Source organism: Leptonychotes weddellii, chromosome 3 (assembly GCF_054177405.1).
Source record: "Leptonychotes weddellii isolate Sample4059 chromosome 3, ASM5417740v2, whole genome shotgun sequence".
Classification (NCBI taxonomy): Eukaryota; Metazoa; Chordata; class Mammalia; order Carnivora; family Phocidae; genus Leptonychotes; species Leptonychotes weddellii.
Genome location: NC_138371.1, coordinates 123,035,232 through 123,050,254, shown reverse-complemented (window position 1 = coordinate 123,050,254; position 15,023 = coordinate 123,035,232). Strand labels below are relative to the sequence as shown.

Below are 15,023 nucleotides of genomic sequence, written 5' to 3'. Positions count from 1 at the left end.
AAATAAAAAGGATCATTCGAGTCTACTATGAACAATTACATGCCAACAAATTGGATAACCTAAAAGAAATGGAAAAATACCTAGAAACAAATCAACCAAAAATGAGTCCTAAAGGGGAAAAAAAAAATCTGAATAGAATAAACATATTACAAGTAAGGAGATTAAATCAGTAATTAAAAACCTCCCAATAAAGAAAAGCCCTGGACCAAAGGGCATCACTGAAGAATTCCACCAAATATTTAAAGAACTAACAATAATTCTCAAACTTTTCCAAAAAACTGAGGAGAGGGGAACACTTCCAAACTCAGTGAGACCAGCATTAATACCAAAATCAGACAAAGATACTACAAGAAAACTACTAACCACTATCTCTGATGAATACTGATGCAAAAACTCTCAACAAAACACTAGCAACCAATTTCAGTAACACACTAAAAGGATTAAAAATCATGAATAAATGGGATTTATGCCTGGAATGCAAGGATGGTTCAACATACACAAATCAAAGTAATTCACCATATTAACAGAATCAAGTTTTTGATGCAGAAAAAGCATTTGAAAAAAATTCAGTATCTTTTTATAAAAACACTCAACAAGGGGCGCCTGGGTGGCTCAGTCGTTAAGCGTCTGCCTTCGGCTCAGGTCATGGTCCCAGGGTCCTGGGATCGAGCCCCAAATCGGGCTCCCTGCTCAGCGGAGAGCCTGCTTCTCCCTCTCCCTCTGCCTGCTGCTCACCCTGCTTGTGCTCTCTCTCTCTTACTATCTCTTTCTGTGTCAAATAAATAAATAAAAAATCTTTAAAAAAAAAAAAATACTCAACAAACTAGGAATAGAAAGAATTACCTCAACATAATAAAGCCGTATATAAAAAACCCACAACCAACATAGTCAATGGCAAACAACTGAAAGCTGCCTTCTATGATCAGGAAAAAAGGCAAAGATGCCCACTCTTTCCACTTTCTTCAACATAGCATTTGGAAGTCCTAGCCAGGGCAATCAGGCAAGTAAAAGAAATAAAAGGCATACAAATAGGGAAGGAAGAAGTAAAATTACCTCTGTTCACAGAAAACATGATCATGTATATAGATACCCTAAAGAACCCACAAAAAACTTTAAGAACTACTAAATGATTTCAGCAAAGTTACAGTATACGAAAATCAACACACAAATATGTCCTGCATTTCTATATACTAACAGTGAACAATCTGAAAAGGAAATTTAAAAAATGATCCCATTTACAACAGCATCAAAAAGAATAAAATAAACTTAGGATAAACTTAACCAGAAAGATAAAAGACTTGTACACAGAAAATGATAAAACAGTGCTAGATGAAACTGAACAGGACACAAATAAACAGAAAGATATCCTGTGTTCATGGATTGGAAGACTTAATACTGTTTAAATGTCCAATACTACTGAAAGCAATCTACAGATTAAATGCAATCCCTACTGGCACATTTTCCCAGTACAATCTTTTTTTCATCATCCATTTTCTGCAAAAACAGAAAAAAACCTTAAAATTCATATGGACTCTCACAGGACCATGAATAGCCAAAATAATCTTGACAAAGCAAAACAAAGCTAGAAGCATCATACTTCCTGATTTCAAACATATTATAAAGCTACAGTAATCAAAACAGTATGGTTCTGGCATAAAGATAGACATATAGACCAATATAACAGACTAGAAAACCCAGGAATAAATCCCCATGTATATGGTCAAATGATCTCTGACAAATGTGCCAGGCTACACAATGGGGAAAGGATAGTCTTCAAAAAATGGTGTTAGGAAGGGATGCCTGGGTGGCTCAGTCGGTTAAGCACCTGCCTTCGGCTCAGGTCATGATCCCAGGGTCCTGGGATCGAGTCCCGCATCGGGCTCCCTGCTCCTCCCTCTGCCTGCCTCTCTCCCTGCTTGTGCTCTCTCTCTCTGACAAATAAATAAATAAAATCTTTAAAAAAAAATGGTGTTGGGAAAACTGAATATCCACATGCAAAATAATGAATGTGGACCCTTACTTTACACCATATACAAAAATTAACTCAAAATGGATTAAAGATCTAAATGTAAGAGCTGAAACTGCAAAACTTCTAGGAGACCTTGGATTTGGCAATAATTTCTTGGCAATATTTCTTTGGCAATAATTTTCTTTGCCCAATTTAAAAATGGGCAAAGGACTTGAATAGACATCTCTCCAAAGATGTAGGTCTTCATCAGCTTAGGATAGTATAAAACAAAATGCAGTAAACTGGGTGGTTTAACAACAGACATTTATTTCTCACAGTTCATGGTTCACACCCATACTAATCTCCTTATCAAATGGTTAGTCAGCCACATCCTTCATATTCTTTCCCAAATAGCTTTCTCACTTTTTGCAGTATAGGCAGACTGAGAATTTTCCAGATCTTTAAATTCTGATTCCTTTTTGCTTAGATTAACAATTCCTTCTTCAATTCATTTCTCTTTTCTCACATTTTACCAATAAGCAGTCAGAAGGAACCAAGCTGTTCCCTCAATGCTTTGCTTTAAAATCTCCTCAGCTAAACATTCATCCCTCTGAAGTTCTACCCTCCACAAAACACTAGAACATAAACACAATTCAGTCAAGTTCTTTGCCATTTTTTAACAAGGATCACCTTTTTCCCATCATTCTTCATTTCAGTCTGAGACCTCAAAAGAATGGTCTTTACTATCCATATGGATATTTCTACCAACATTCTATTCATGGTTATTTATATATTTTCTAAGAAAATGGAGGTTTTCTCTATAGCTCTTTTCTTTCTGAGCGCTTTTCTTTCTGACCAGAATCACCTTTAACAATCCCTTTATGATAATCCCAGCTTTTTCTACCACATACCTCAGAACTCTTCCAGGTTCTATCCTTTACGGAGTTCCAAAGCCACTTCAGTGTTTTTATGTATTTGTTACAGCAGCACCCCACTTCACAGTACCAACATCACCTCACCTAAACCTAATTACCAAAGGCCTCACCTCCAAACATCATCACATTAGGGGACAGAGCTTCAACATATGAATTGGGGTGGGAGATAAACCTCAGTCCATAACAATAAACAAATAGCCAACACATAGAAGAATGGGTACTCATTATCATTTATTATTAAAGAAATGCAAATCAAAACCACAGTGAGATATTACCTCACACCCATAAGGGATAATTTCTGTAAAAAAAAAAAAAGGCATTGGTGGATGTGGAGAAATTGGAACTCTTGAACTCTGTTGGTAGAAATGTAAAATAGTGGAGCCATTGTGGAAAACGGTGTAAGGTTGCTCAAAAAATTAAATACCACATTATCATACAATCCAGCAATCCCACTTCTAGGTATATCCAAAAGAACTGAAAACAGTATCTCAAACAGATTATCTGCATACCCACATTAACTGCAACATTATTCAAAATAGCCTAGAGGAAGAAACCTGAATGTTCATCAACAGACAAAAAATAAAGAAAATAAGAAAAACTGTATATACATACAATGGAATATATTTAGCCTTTTAAAAAAAGGAAATCCTGGGGGCACCTGGGTGGCTCAGTCGTTAAGCATCTGCCTTCGGCTCAGGTCATGATCCCAGCGTCCCACAATCGAGCCCCGCATCGGGCTCCCTGCTCGGCAGAAAGCCTGCTTCTCCCTCTCCCACTCCCCCTGCTTGTGTTCCTGCTCTCACTCTCTCTGTCAAATAAATAAATAAAATCTTTAAAAAAATTAAAAATAAAAAAAGGAAATCCTGACACATGCTACAGCATGAACCTTGTAGACAATAAACGCTAAGTAAAATGAACCAGTCACAAAAAAAGACAAATACTGCATGATTCCACGTACATGAGGTTTAACTGTAACTAAAAAAATCAAACTCTTAAAAACAGAAAGTAGAATGGGGATTGCCGGGCACTAAAAAAAGTGGTAGAAGGGGAACTGCTCAATGGATATAGTTTCATTTTTGCAAGATGAAAAAATTCTAGGGATCTGCTGCACAACAATATGCATAAAGTTAACATGATTGTACTGTATACTTAAAAATGGTTAAGATAGTAAATTTTATTATATATTTTTGACCACAATTTTAAAAAAAAGAAAAAACAACTCTAGACAAGAAACTTGATGAGCTTCTGTGGTTGGCAGTATTCTTTCTGTGCACTGTCATGTATCAATATTCCAGGAGAGTGACATGTACCTGAGGACAATGGAAACTTTATGTTTGGAACTCTCCCAGATCTTGCCCTGTGTGTCTTCATTTGGCTGGTTTTGATTTGTGTCCTTTGGCTATAGTAAAACTGTAATCGTAAGTATAGTATTTTCCTAAGTTCTGTGATTCACTCTAGCAAATTATTAAACCTGATGGGGCACTAGGAACCCCCAAATTTGTAACCAGCTATTAAGCATACAGGTTACCTGGGGAACCCCAAACTTGAGGCTGATAAGTGAGCACAAGCCATGTGGAGGTCTGTACCCTTAACCTGTGAGGTTTGGCCCAAGTCTGGATAAATGGTATCAGAACTCACTATAATATACACAGACAAAATTTTTTTTTTTAATATTTTATTTATTTGACAGAGAGAGCGAGCGAGAGAGGGAACACAAGCAGGGGGAGCGGGAGAGGGAGAAGCAGGCTTCCTGCCGAGCAGGGAGCCCGATGCGGGGCTCAATCCCAGGACCCTGGGATCATGACCTGAGCCAAAGGCAGACGCTTAACGACCAAGCCACCCAGGCGCCCAGCACAGACAAAATTTTTAATGAAAGAATTCATTGTGCCTCCTGAGACTAAAGAAGAGAAAAATAGCAAGCTAAAGAGAAATGTTTGAAATTATAGTCTAAATTTTAGTTCCTGAATAAATTTCAAATGAAAAGGTATTCTTCACTTCCTCTCTAGAAAGGCAGTTCATAATTATAAGCTTTTACAAAGATCTAAAGGAGGGGGGGATACAGATTTAAGAAGGCCCTGTTCGATTAATATCATGCTACTGAGGTAGAATATAAGTAAATTAATGTATTGATAACCCCAAAATATAATTTTATCCAACAGAAGAGGTAGAAACCAACAAACTTTTAAAATACTTGAACATTTTATTTTATTTTATTTAAGATTTTATTTATTTGAGAGCAAGAACAGCAGAGGGAGAGGGAGAAGCAGACTCCCGCTGAGCAGGGAGCCCGATGCAGGGCTTGATCCCAGGACCCTGGGATCATGACCTGCGCCAAAGGCAGGCGCTTAACCATCTGAGCCACCAGGAGCCCCTGAACATTTTATTTTAGTTTTACCTTTTTTAAAATATCTATTGATAAGAGAAATTAAGAGCCACAAAGAAGTAGCACTATTGAAAGGGAAAAGATAATATTAAATTCTCACTGAAGTAATGATTAGGTCTCCAAGAGTTAGCGGTAAGTTAGGAAAAAAGACAAAAAAATACATATGAAATAATAATATATAAAAGAAAGTGAACAGCCTCTCTCTGTACTAATTCCCTAACCAATTAGAAAAAAATCCCAAAATTGTAGGCAGCTGATCAGAAGAAAGCTTACACAGGTAAATATAAATCAGTTAAAACAATGACTATAGTTTTGCATTTGGTCATGACTGCTGAATGCATGCTGTTTCTGTTTAAACAATTTGGTTTCAACTTTAAATTTTAGTGATAAACTTTCAGAACTATTTAAGTTCTAGCGAATAGTTAGAATTTCAAATAAATTAATAATGCTATTTTCTCCTTCTTAACCTAAATTCCTCTTTTCTTTGGTCCTACAAAAAATTTTGCCTTAAAATAGATCTGAATTTTAAATATGACAAATAAGCCACTTAATAAAAGTGTCTTTTGGAAAATAATAAAAGTGGGGTGCCTGGGTGGCACAGTTGGTTAAGCGTCCAGCTCTTGGTTTCAGCTCAGGTCGTGATCTCAGGGTCAGGAGATCAAGCCCCACGATGGGCTCCACACTCAGCACAGAGATTGCTTAAGACTTTCTCTCCCTCTCCTTCTGCCCCTGCCCCCCTCACTCTCTCTCTAATATATCTTAAAAAAAAAAAAAAAAAAAACAATAAAAGTATAGAAAATAAAAATTTGGAATTCTTGAGGCATTTGATACTTATTCCAGGCAAAGTAAAAAACTTGATATGGTTAAATGCACCATTCATTTACAGCAGATTACAATGTTTTACTAGAAAAAAAAATTAAAATAGCAAATGTAATTTGTTAAATTAGATTTGTGTCAGCCCAAAAGTACCCAACAGGTACTGGGCAAATGGTAAGAAATCTAATTTTGAGAAAGTGCCAAAACAGAGTAGGTACTTAAATTGATTTTTTGACATACCAACCCTATGGTAAATATTTTCCCAAGCTTCCTGATGTAACACATACTAAAGAGGACCAATAGAGCCTATGATACACTACTAAAAACAGGTAAGGAACAAAAACAATTTTTAATGATCAGCTGACTTCTATACACAGAACTTTACTTCAGTCAAAAATGTTCTTTTCTTTTCAGTTTAAATAGATGATTTTTGTCTTGTTTAAAAGAGAGTCCCCAAAATGCTTGCCATACCCCAAAAGGTAACACCAACCAACTCTACATTGGTCTAATATGAGAGCATCAAACAGTTGGCCAAATGGTTTTATTGGTCCTACTGAATTTTTATTTTTTTAATTTTTTTAAAATTTTTTAATTATTTATGTGAGAGAGAGGGAGACAGGGAAAGAGAGAGAGAGAGAGAGCAAGCACAAGCAGGGGGAGGGGCAGAGGGAGAAGGAGAGGGAAAAGCACACTCCTGGCTGAGCACAGAGCCCAACACAGGGTTCGATCCCATGACCTGAGTCAAAGTTAGACGCTTAATCGACTGAGCCACCCAGGTGCCCCACTGGTACTACCAAATTTTTAATCTGAATTATTACAGCTATGCAATGTGAAATAAAAACATTTTTCCCCCACACAAGACTCAGAGAGTTCTCTAAAAATTCAAGTCCTTAAAATGAACTCAAATTTGATCCTTTTCTCTAATGCATTTGGTCATGACTCTTCTCTCAGTGGTCATTATATCTTTAATAAAATATTTTCAGTGTGTTATAGTCATATCTTTAATAACACATATTCAGTTTGCTGTATTTACTCCAATCAAAATGAGGTACTCTGAATGTTTAATATTACAGGACTCATAACTCTAAAACAAAAAGTATAAAAATAATAACAAAATGAAACATGTTGATATACAACATCAATGGAAAGGAAAAGAAAATGTAATGAAAATAAGTGAATTTGTAAAATTATTGTTTTTGTAAATGTGTGTAATATATATAAGGTTATTGTCATGAGATTTCTAAAGTAACTTACAAAACTAAATTCTACCACATACAGAAACCTATAATGGTAAAGACATCACTTACAAATAAAACAATGTCTTTTCTTTTAATTGTATTTTATTATGTTAGTCACCATACAATACATCATTAGTTTTTGATATGGTGATCCACGATAAAACAATGTCTTTTATCCTATATATCCTGAGTGGGTTTTTACTACCACCTAGTGTTATACCTTAAGAAATACTTTCCTGTAAAAATTAAGTTACAAAAGACACTTTACAATATCACTCAAACATTACTAAAGATATAATTAACTGTAGGGGGAAAAAAAAAATCACAGTATAGAAAATAACTATTTTTAAAAAGCTGTCTTATATAAGAAACCTATTTTCATTACCCTGAAAATTTCTGTTGTATTACTAATTGTGTAATTTACATCAAATCCTTTCTAGGGCTTCCAAATACATACTCAAGTTGCTTCAAAAGACAAAGAAGCTACCACAAAGATTCAGCCCATTATCTAGCCAATGCACTCAAAAAGCCAGATAATTATAGTATAAAATGATTATCAATGCTCTCTCAATGCCAACAGGTCTATGAAAGGACTTCCTAAATGCTAGCATTTTAGGTTCCCATAAAGAGAGGAAAGCAAAGGTAGGGTTATGCTCCTTAGAATCATACTGTTTGCTACTGAATGTCATCCTTCAACTTGCCAAACACCAAACTGACTACTGAAATAACCCCCAAACTATAAAAACAAAAACAAAAACAAAACAAAAAAAAACACAAAAACACCAAGAGGTTGAAAAAGAACAAGATGAAGTCATGGAAATACATTCTTTTAATGGGTTCAGAACTCTCTTTGTTAAAAGATTTTACTCTGCTAGAAATTATTTTCTCAGTCTATGGAATCTAGAGATGAAGCCAAAGGATTTGAGCTGCTTTTAGTAAATTAACAATTTAGAAGTCCTGTGGATTCTATTTCAGCAAGGTTTTGCCTACAGCTTTTTTTTAGGCACAATATTATGTATTAAATTTTGTATCATTAACCATGCTGGGTTTTTTTAAATGATACAAAAATGTTGTGCTCATGACATATACAAATAAGATAATGGATCATACCTTTTTAATCCTTCCCATACAAATGGAAATAACCAACCTCTGAAATTGAATGTAGTAAAGTCATCCTAAAGGTATCATGTCTACAATTACTCACTTGAAATGACCTTTCCATTGTTATTGCAAAGTAGTATTCTCTCCGGGGATATCTTCGCTCACAAACCAATACTTGATTGCATATTCTGCCCTTTTCTCCTGTTTGCTTGGTAAACAACTTTTTCCCAATCATTTGTGAGGAAACAGCTTTTGCTTCTTCTGGACTGAAAAAAGAAAAAGAACTCAAATTTTTTTCTACTCCAACTGAGGAAAAACAAAAGCATATGACAGCCAAAATTTTATCTCATTTAATATTTTTTTTTTAATTTTTTTTAAAGATTTATTTATTTTGAGAGAGAGAACACACCAACGGGGGGAGAGGCAGAGGGAGAGAAACTCAAACAGGCTCCATGCTGAGTGCGGAGCCCAACACGGGGCTCAATCCCAGGACCCTGAGATCAGGTCCTGAGTCAAAATCGAGAGTCAGAAGCTCAACCGACAGAGCCACCCAGGGGCCCCACTCATTTAGTATTTAAATTTCAGTATTTTCATCAATTCAATAATAAGGGGTCATTTTTACAATATATTTTTTCTTTAATAACGATGATTTTTCCTTAAAAAGCAGGACTTACGAGAAAACTATCTTCACTCCTCCTTTGAGGCCACTCTCAAATGTTCCTTTTCCTCTACCACCAGCTAAAACCTGTGCCTTTATCACAACGTCTTTTGAACCTAGAAGAAAAACACTTGTTAGATAAGCAGCATGGAATAGCATGCAAGACATTATTCTGTTATTAAGCATATATGTTAAGTGATGTTATTATATGTAGTAGACCCATTTACCCACAATGTCAAAAAATGAAGTATTCGACATATATAGTTTTTCTCGATTAGAATATTACAACATTCACCATCTAAAGGTCCACAAGTTTAAAAAATTAGCCATTCATGATTCCTTGGAGTAGACTGAAAATCATTTTACTTTTCCTTAACACTAAATATCTAGTGCTTTGGAAGGTATTAAAAGTACAAAAATTGAGACTCAAATGTCTTCCCAACATTTCCCTACCTTTCTATTCACATGTAAAATTGCTATCCTGTGAAAATTTGAGTTAAAAAAGCTACTCTGAGCAGAAATACATCATAACTTAAGGAGAAACTGCCAGTACTCATACCAACTTACATTGTTCCACTAACAGAAAGACCTGTTGATACACTTTCTTGAGCTATACTGTTATGAGGAGTATTATCAGGAGTTAAGCTATCAGAAGATTCAGGGATGTTATAAGTCTTAAATTTTTAATTTTTTATAGTACTTTTTTAAAAATTTTAAGTGAAATTTTTAAAATAAATATTCTGAATTTTTCTTCTTTAACAGGTAGGCTGATCTCTCTTCTATCTTCCTCTTTCTAATGTGCTAAAGAAAATCAGCAAACCAGCTGGTTAGCCTGGGTACCCCTCATCATTCATGGTCCAGGGCTATTCCTCTTAGAGGGTATTCTCTGTCTCCCCAGACAAGCAGAATTTCAGAATCTCATTTTGCCTCTTACAGCATTTTGCCTATACTAGCAGTGCAACACCTGTATTACATTATGGCAAAATAATAATCTTATTCTTACTGGTTACAAGCCCAAAGCAGTCCCTGGTATATAACTACCAATCCATGCACACACCATGCAGAATACGGGGACTCCCACCTAATCAGATAACCCAACAAAATCAAAGAGGTAACAAATGCAGTTTCTGATAAAACCAGGAAGAAATGACCTAAAGTTTACACCTAAACAATTATTTAAAAAGAATGTTTAGAAAATTAATGATGTAAATGAGCCTACATTTAGAAGTTAGAAGATGGCCCTGTGAGTCAGTCAAGGAAGTGTTTTAAAAAAACCATCTTTCTCACACCCCATACTCATCTTTAAAATTTATCCAGAATCTTGACCACTCTTCATCACCTGGTTTGAACCCTGGTCCCAGCCAACATTCTCTCACACCTAGATTACACTCGTCCCTAAAAGAGTACTCTCAAAGCAGCAAAGTGAGCACATCACTCCTCTATTTAAAACCTTACAGTGAATGCCCATTTTACTCAAAGTAAAAGTCACACTCCTTACAATGACCTACAAGGACCTATACGATTCCCCAGTACCCTTACTATTTGTATCTCCTATGACCTCCTCATCGTTCACTCCACTCCAGCTCCACTAGTCTCCACTGTTCCCAGGCATGCTTCTGCCGTCAGGATTTGGCTCTAATGCTCCCTCCGCCTGGAATACTCTTCATCAGGTACAGGAAACCCCTGCTTTTCAAAAGTTTGCATTACACCCACTTCGCTTTTACAGAAGACCTACATCGGTTACCTGTTTTCACTAATTGAAAGAAATCCGAAAGTGATTTTCGCTTTTGCAAAAAACAGCATTCAGTGTTGATTTTGAGGAGAGCCATTAGAGAGGTAGCACACACCCCAAGCAGCAAGAGTGGCCAAGCTCCTTACCCAGGAACTATTCTCAGCATCCAGCCACCAAAACTTTGAACCATGCCTGTGAGCATCTGTGCTTTAGCCCAGGAAGGGTCATTTACTGGCTCTGGGAACACTTGAAAATTTCTCCTTATACTTAATGCTAACTGCTTTCACTTTATACCATTTTGGCTTACAAAAGGTTTCACAAGAATGCTCTACTTTCAGATACCAGAAGACACCTGTATCCATTTGAGAAAGGCCCGCATTCCCTTCAAGTTTTTCTTCTTATATCTCATTGTCCATGAGGCTTACCCTGATCATTCTACTTAGTAGTACAACCTGCCCACCTGGGACCAATCCTCCCCTCCTTACCCTGCCTTTTTTCCATAGAATTCCTCACCTTCACATAATATATAATTTTCTCATGTTTACCATTCATTGTTTTGCTCGAATACAAGCTTCAGAAGGGCAGAATCTTTGTTGTGTTCATTGATGGTCTCAAGCTCTTGGGAGCATTCCTAGCATATATTTTCTGAATGTTGAATAAAAGAACATTTAAAGATGGAAAGAATTCTTGCATATGTTGATTTTCCACTGCTCTTTTAAAAACTCAGAACTGGGGCGCCTGGGTGGCTCAGTTGGTTAAGCGACTGCCTTCGGCTCAGGTCATGATCCTGGAGTCCCGGGATCGAGTCCCACATCAGGCTCCCTGCTGAGCAGGGAGTCTGCTTCTCCCTCTGACCCTTCCCCCCTCTCATGTGCTCTCTCTCATTCTCTCTCTCAAATAAATAAATAAAATCTTAAAAAAAAAAAAAAACAAAAAACTCAGAACTGGAAATACTGGGCCCTGCAACTAAAGCTGTTTAGAAGTGCCTGGTTTACACAAGACAGACCCTTTTCTATCTGCCACAGTCCCCACCATTCAGGTAAAAACAACTAATATTAGATGAAGATTAGAGAAAACGTAAGAAATTTCCTTAAAACGAACAATAATTTTCTTATTGGAAAGAAAACAGGTAGCCTTTGGGACAATGGCAAATTACAGAGTTCACGCCCAAACTTAAAGGAGCAGACACTAGTCGTTTTACCTGTTTCTGGTTACCTGGTTTTTCCAGTACTTTAGAAATATTCATTCATATCCAAAGAGGATAAATGTAAACCCAACAGTGTAAGTATAATGTAAAAATGGCCAATAGTTAAACTGGTGCTTTGCTGGGCTAAATTCAAACATTCCTAACATAGTAAACTGAGAACTTAAAAAACTGACCTATTAGAGTAGTAAAGTTCTAGTTTTTCAAAAATATTTTACAAGACAGAAGTCTCTTCCTCCACAAAATGTCAATTTCCTTTCTTTAGGAATATAAATTCCTTAAGGGCAGAGATGATTCCTCAAAAGTTCCTTCTAAAAAAGCCCTTCACAACAAAAGAAAAGCCAAAAAAATTTAATGAATACAGTCTCATCAAGACAAGAGGGATTACAAGAGAAATCTGAGGACAACTGATTGATACAAAGATTTTATTCAATTCCATTAATTCATTCAACAATTACATCTATATACCAGTTACCGCTAGAGCCATAGATACACCAATGAGCAACAGAGACCTACCCTGCTCTTAGAGAGCTTACAGTCTTATTAGATTTGGCCCTTTGCTCTAGTTAGACAAGATCTTTTATGGATTCCAGGGTTGTCTTTAAAATACAGTCACTATTCCTCCTAGCTTTAGTTATTCACAAATGTCTTAAGCATTCTTCATATATAGTCATCTAATAAAACACTGGGAAGAAGAAAAAAGAAGGCAAAGTCCTATTTTATGCCATTACAAATCTCCCTCCAGGCGATTATTCATTAATTGGCAACCTTTGCACATATTTATTCAACCAGACAAAAATTCCACCTTAATTATACTAGAATCCTAAACATTAGGACTAAGACACAGAATGGCTGAATAAATAAAAAAACAGACTAATCTATGCTGCCTCTAAGAAACTCCCTTTAGATGTAAGGACACAGACTGAAACTGAAAGGATGAACAAAGATACTGCATGCAAATGGAAACCAAAAGAAAGCTGGGGTAGCTATACATATATCAGACAAAATCAACTTTATAACAAAGACTATAACAAGAGACAAAGTAGGGTGTTACATAATGATAAAGGGGCAATCCAACAAGAGGATGTATCATTGATAAATATTTATGCACCCAACATAAGAGCACCTAAATATATAAAGCAAACATTAACAGACATAAAGGGGGAAATAGACAGCAATACAATTAATAGTAGGGGATTTCAATACCCACGTATATCAATCAGTAGATCACCCAGGCAGAAAATCAATAAGCAAACACAGCCCTTAAACAATGTATTCGACCATGGTCTTAATATATATATACAACATTCCATCCAAAAGCAACAATACATATTCTTCTCAAGGGCACATGGAACATACTCCAGGATAGATCACATGGCAAACCTCAAAACAAGTCTTAATAAATTTAAGAGGACTGAAATCACATCAAGCATCTTTTCCAACCACAATGGTATGAAACCAGAAATCAATTAAAGGAAGAAACCTGGAAAATTCACAAACATGTGGAGATTAAAAAACATGCTATCAATGGGTCAAGGAAAAAATCAAAACAAATAAAAAAATACATCGAGACAAACAAAATGGAAATATACCAAAATTTAAGGGATCAGCAAAAGCAGTCTAAGAATTCACAGTAATAAAAGCCTATCTCAAGAAACAAGAAAAGTCTCAAATTAACTTTGCACCTCAAGGAACTAAGAAAGAACAGACAAAGCTCAAAGTTGTATAAGGAAGGAAATAACAAAGGTCAGAACATAAATAAGAGAGACTAAATAGACAATGGAAAAGATCAATGAAAGTAAGAGCTGCTTCTTCAAAAAGATGAACAATACGGACAAACCTTCAGTTAGACTCACCAAGAAAAAAAAAAGAGTGGATTCATAAAATCAGACACAAAAAGATGAGATACTACAACTGAAAACTCAGAAATACAAAGGATAAGAAACTATTATGATCAATTACATGACAATATACCGGACAACCAAGAAGAAATAATTCCTAGAAACATACAACCTACCAAGACTGGATCATGAAGAAACAAAATATGAGATTACTAATAAGGAAATTGAATCAGTAATCAAAATCCTCCCAAAAAATGAAGGTCCAGAACCAGATGGCTTACTGGTGAATTAAAAAAAGAATACCAATCCTTTAAAACTCTTCCAAAAAACAAAAGAGGTGGAACACCTGCAATTCATTTTACAAGGCCAGAATTACCCCAATACCAAAACCAGACAAGGATACCACAAGGAAAGAAAATTTCGGGCCAATATCCCTAATGAACATAGATGCAAAAATCCTCAAAAAAATTATCAGGGGCGCCTGGGTGGCTCAGATGGTTAAGCATCTGCCTTCGGCTCAGGTCACGATCCCAGGGTCCTGGGATCGAGTTCCGCATCGGGCTCCCTGCTAGGCAGGGAGCCTGCTTCTCCCTCTGCCTCTGCCTCTCTCTCTCTCTCTCTGACTTTCATGAATAAATAAATAAAACATTAAAAAAAAAATTATTAGCAAACTGAATACAACAATACATTAAAAGAATCATATACCATCAACGGGGATTTATTCCAGGGATGAAACGCTGGTTCAATATCCACAAGTCAGTCACTCTACCAATAAAATGAAGGGTAAAAAACATATGATCATCTCAACAGATGCAAAAAAAGCATTTGGCAAAATTCAACATCCATTTATGTAAAAACCTCAACGAGGCAGGTACAGAAGGAACATACCTCAACATAATAAAGGCCATATATGACAAGCCCACAGCTAATATCCAACACAACAGTGAAAAGTTGAAAGCTTTGCCTCTAAGATGAGCAACAAAAGAAGGATGCCCACTCTTGCCACTTTAACACAGTGTTGGGAGTCCTAGCTATAACAGGCAAGAAAAAGAAATAAAAGGAAGGAAGAAGTAAACTGTCACTATTTGCATATGACATGGTATTATATATAGAAAACCCTAAAGATCCCATCAAAAAACTATTAGAATAAATGAATTCACTAATACT

At 36.0% G+C, this 15,023-nt stretch overlaps 1 protein-coding gene across 2 annotated transcripts in view; it reads right to left on the bottom strand.

The window, feature by feature from the left end:
• SUCLA2 (succinate-CoA ligase ADP-forming subunit beta) overlaps nt 1-15,023 on the bottom strand; it is a 45,508-nt gene that overhangs the window by 19,478 nt on the left and 11,007 nt on the right. For both annotated transcript variants that reach the window (XM_081815443.1, XM_006737547.3), the window contains exons 3-4: nt 9,096-9,195; nt 8,525-8,687 (exon numbers count right to left, since the gene is read on the bottom strand). In XM_081815443.1, coding sequence (XP_081671569.1) covers nt 8,525-8,687; nt 9,096-9,195 — 263 coding nt within the window. The remainder of the gene's footprint in view (nt 1-8,524; nt 8,688-9,095; nt 9,196-15,023) is intronic.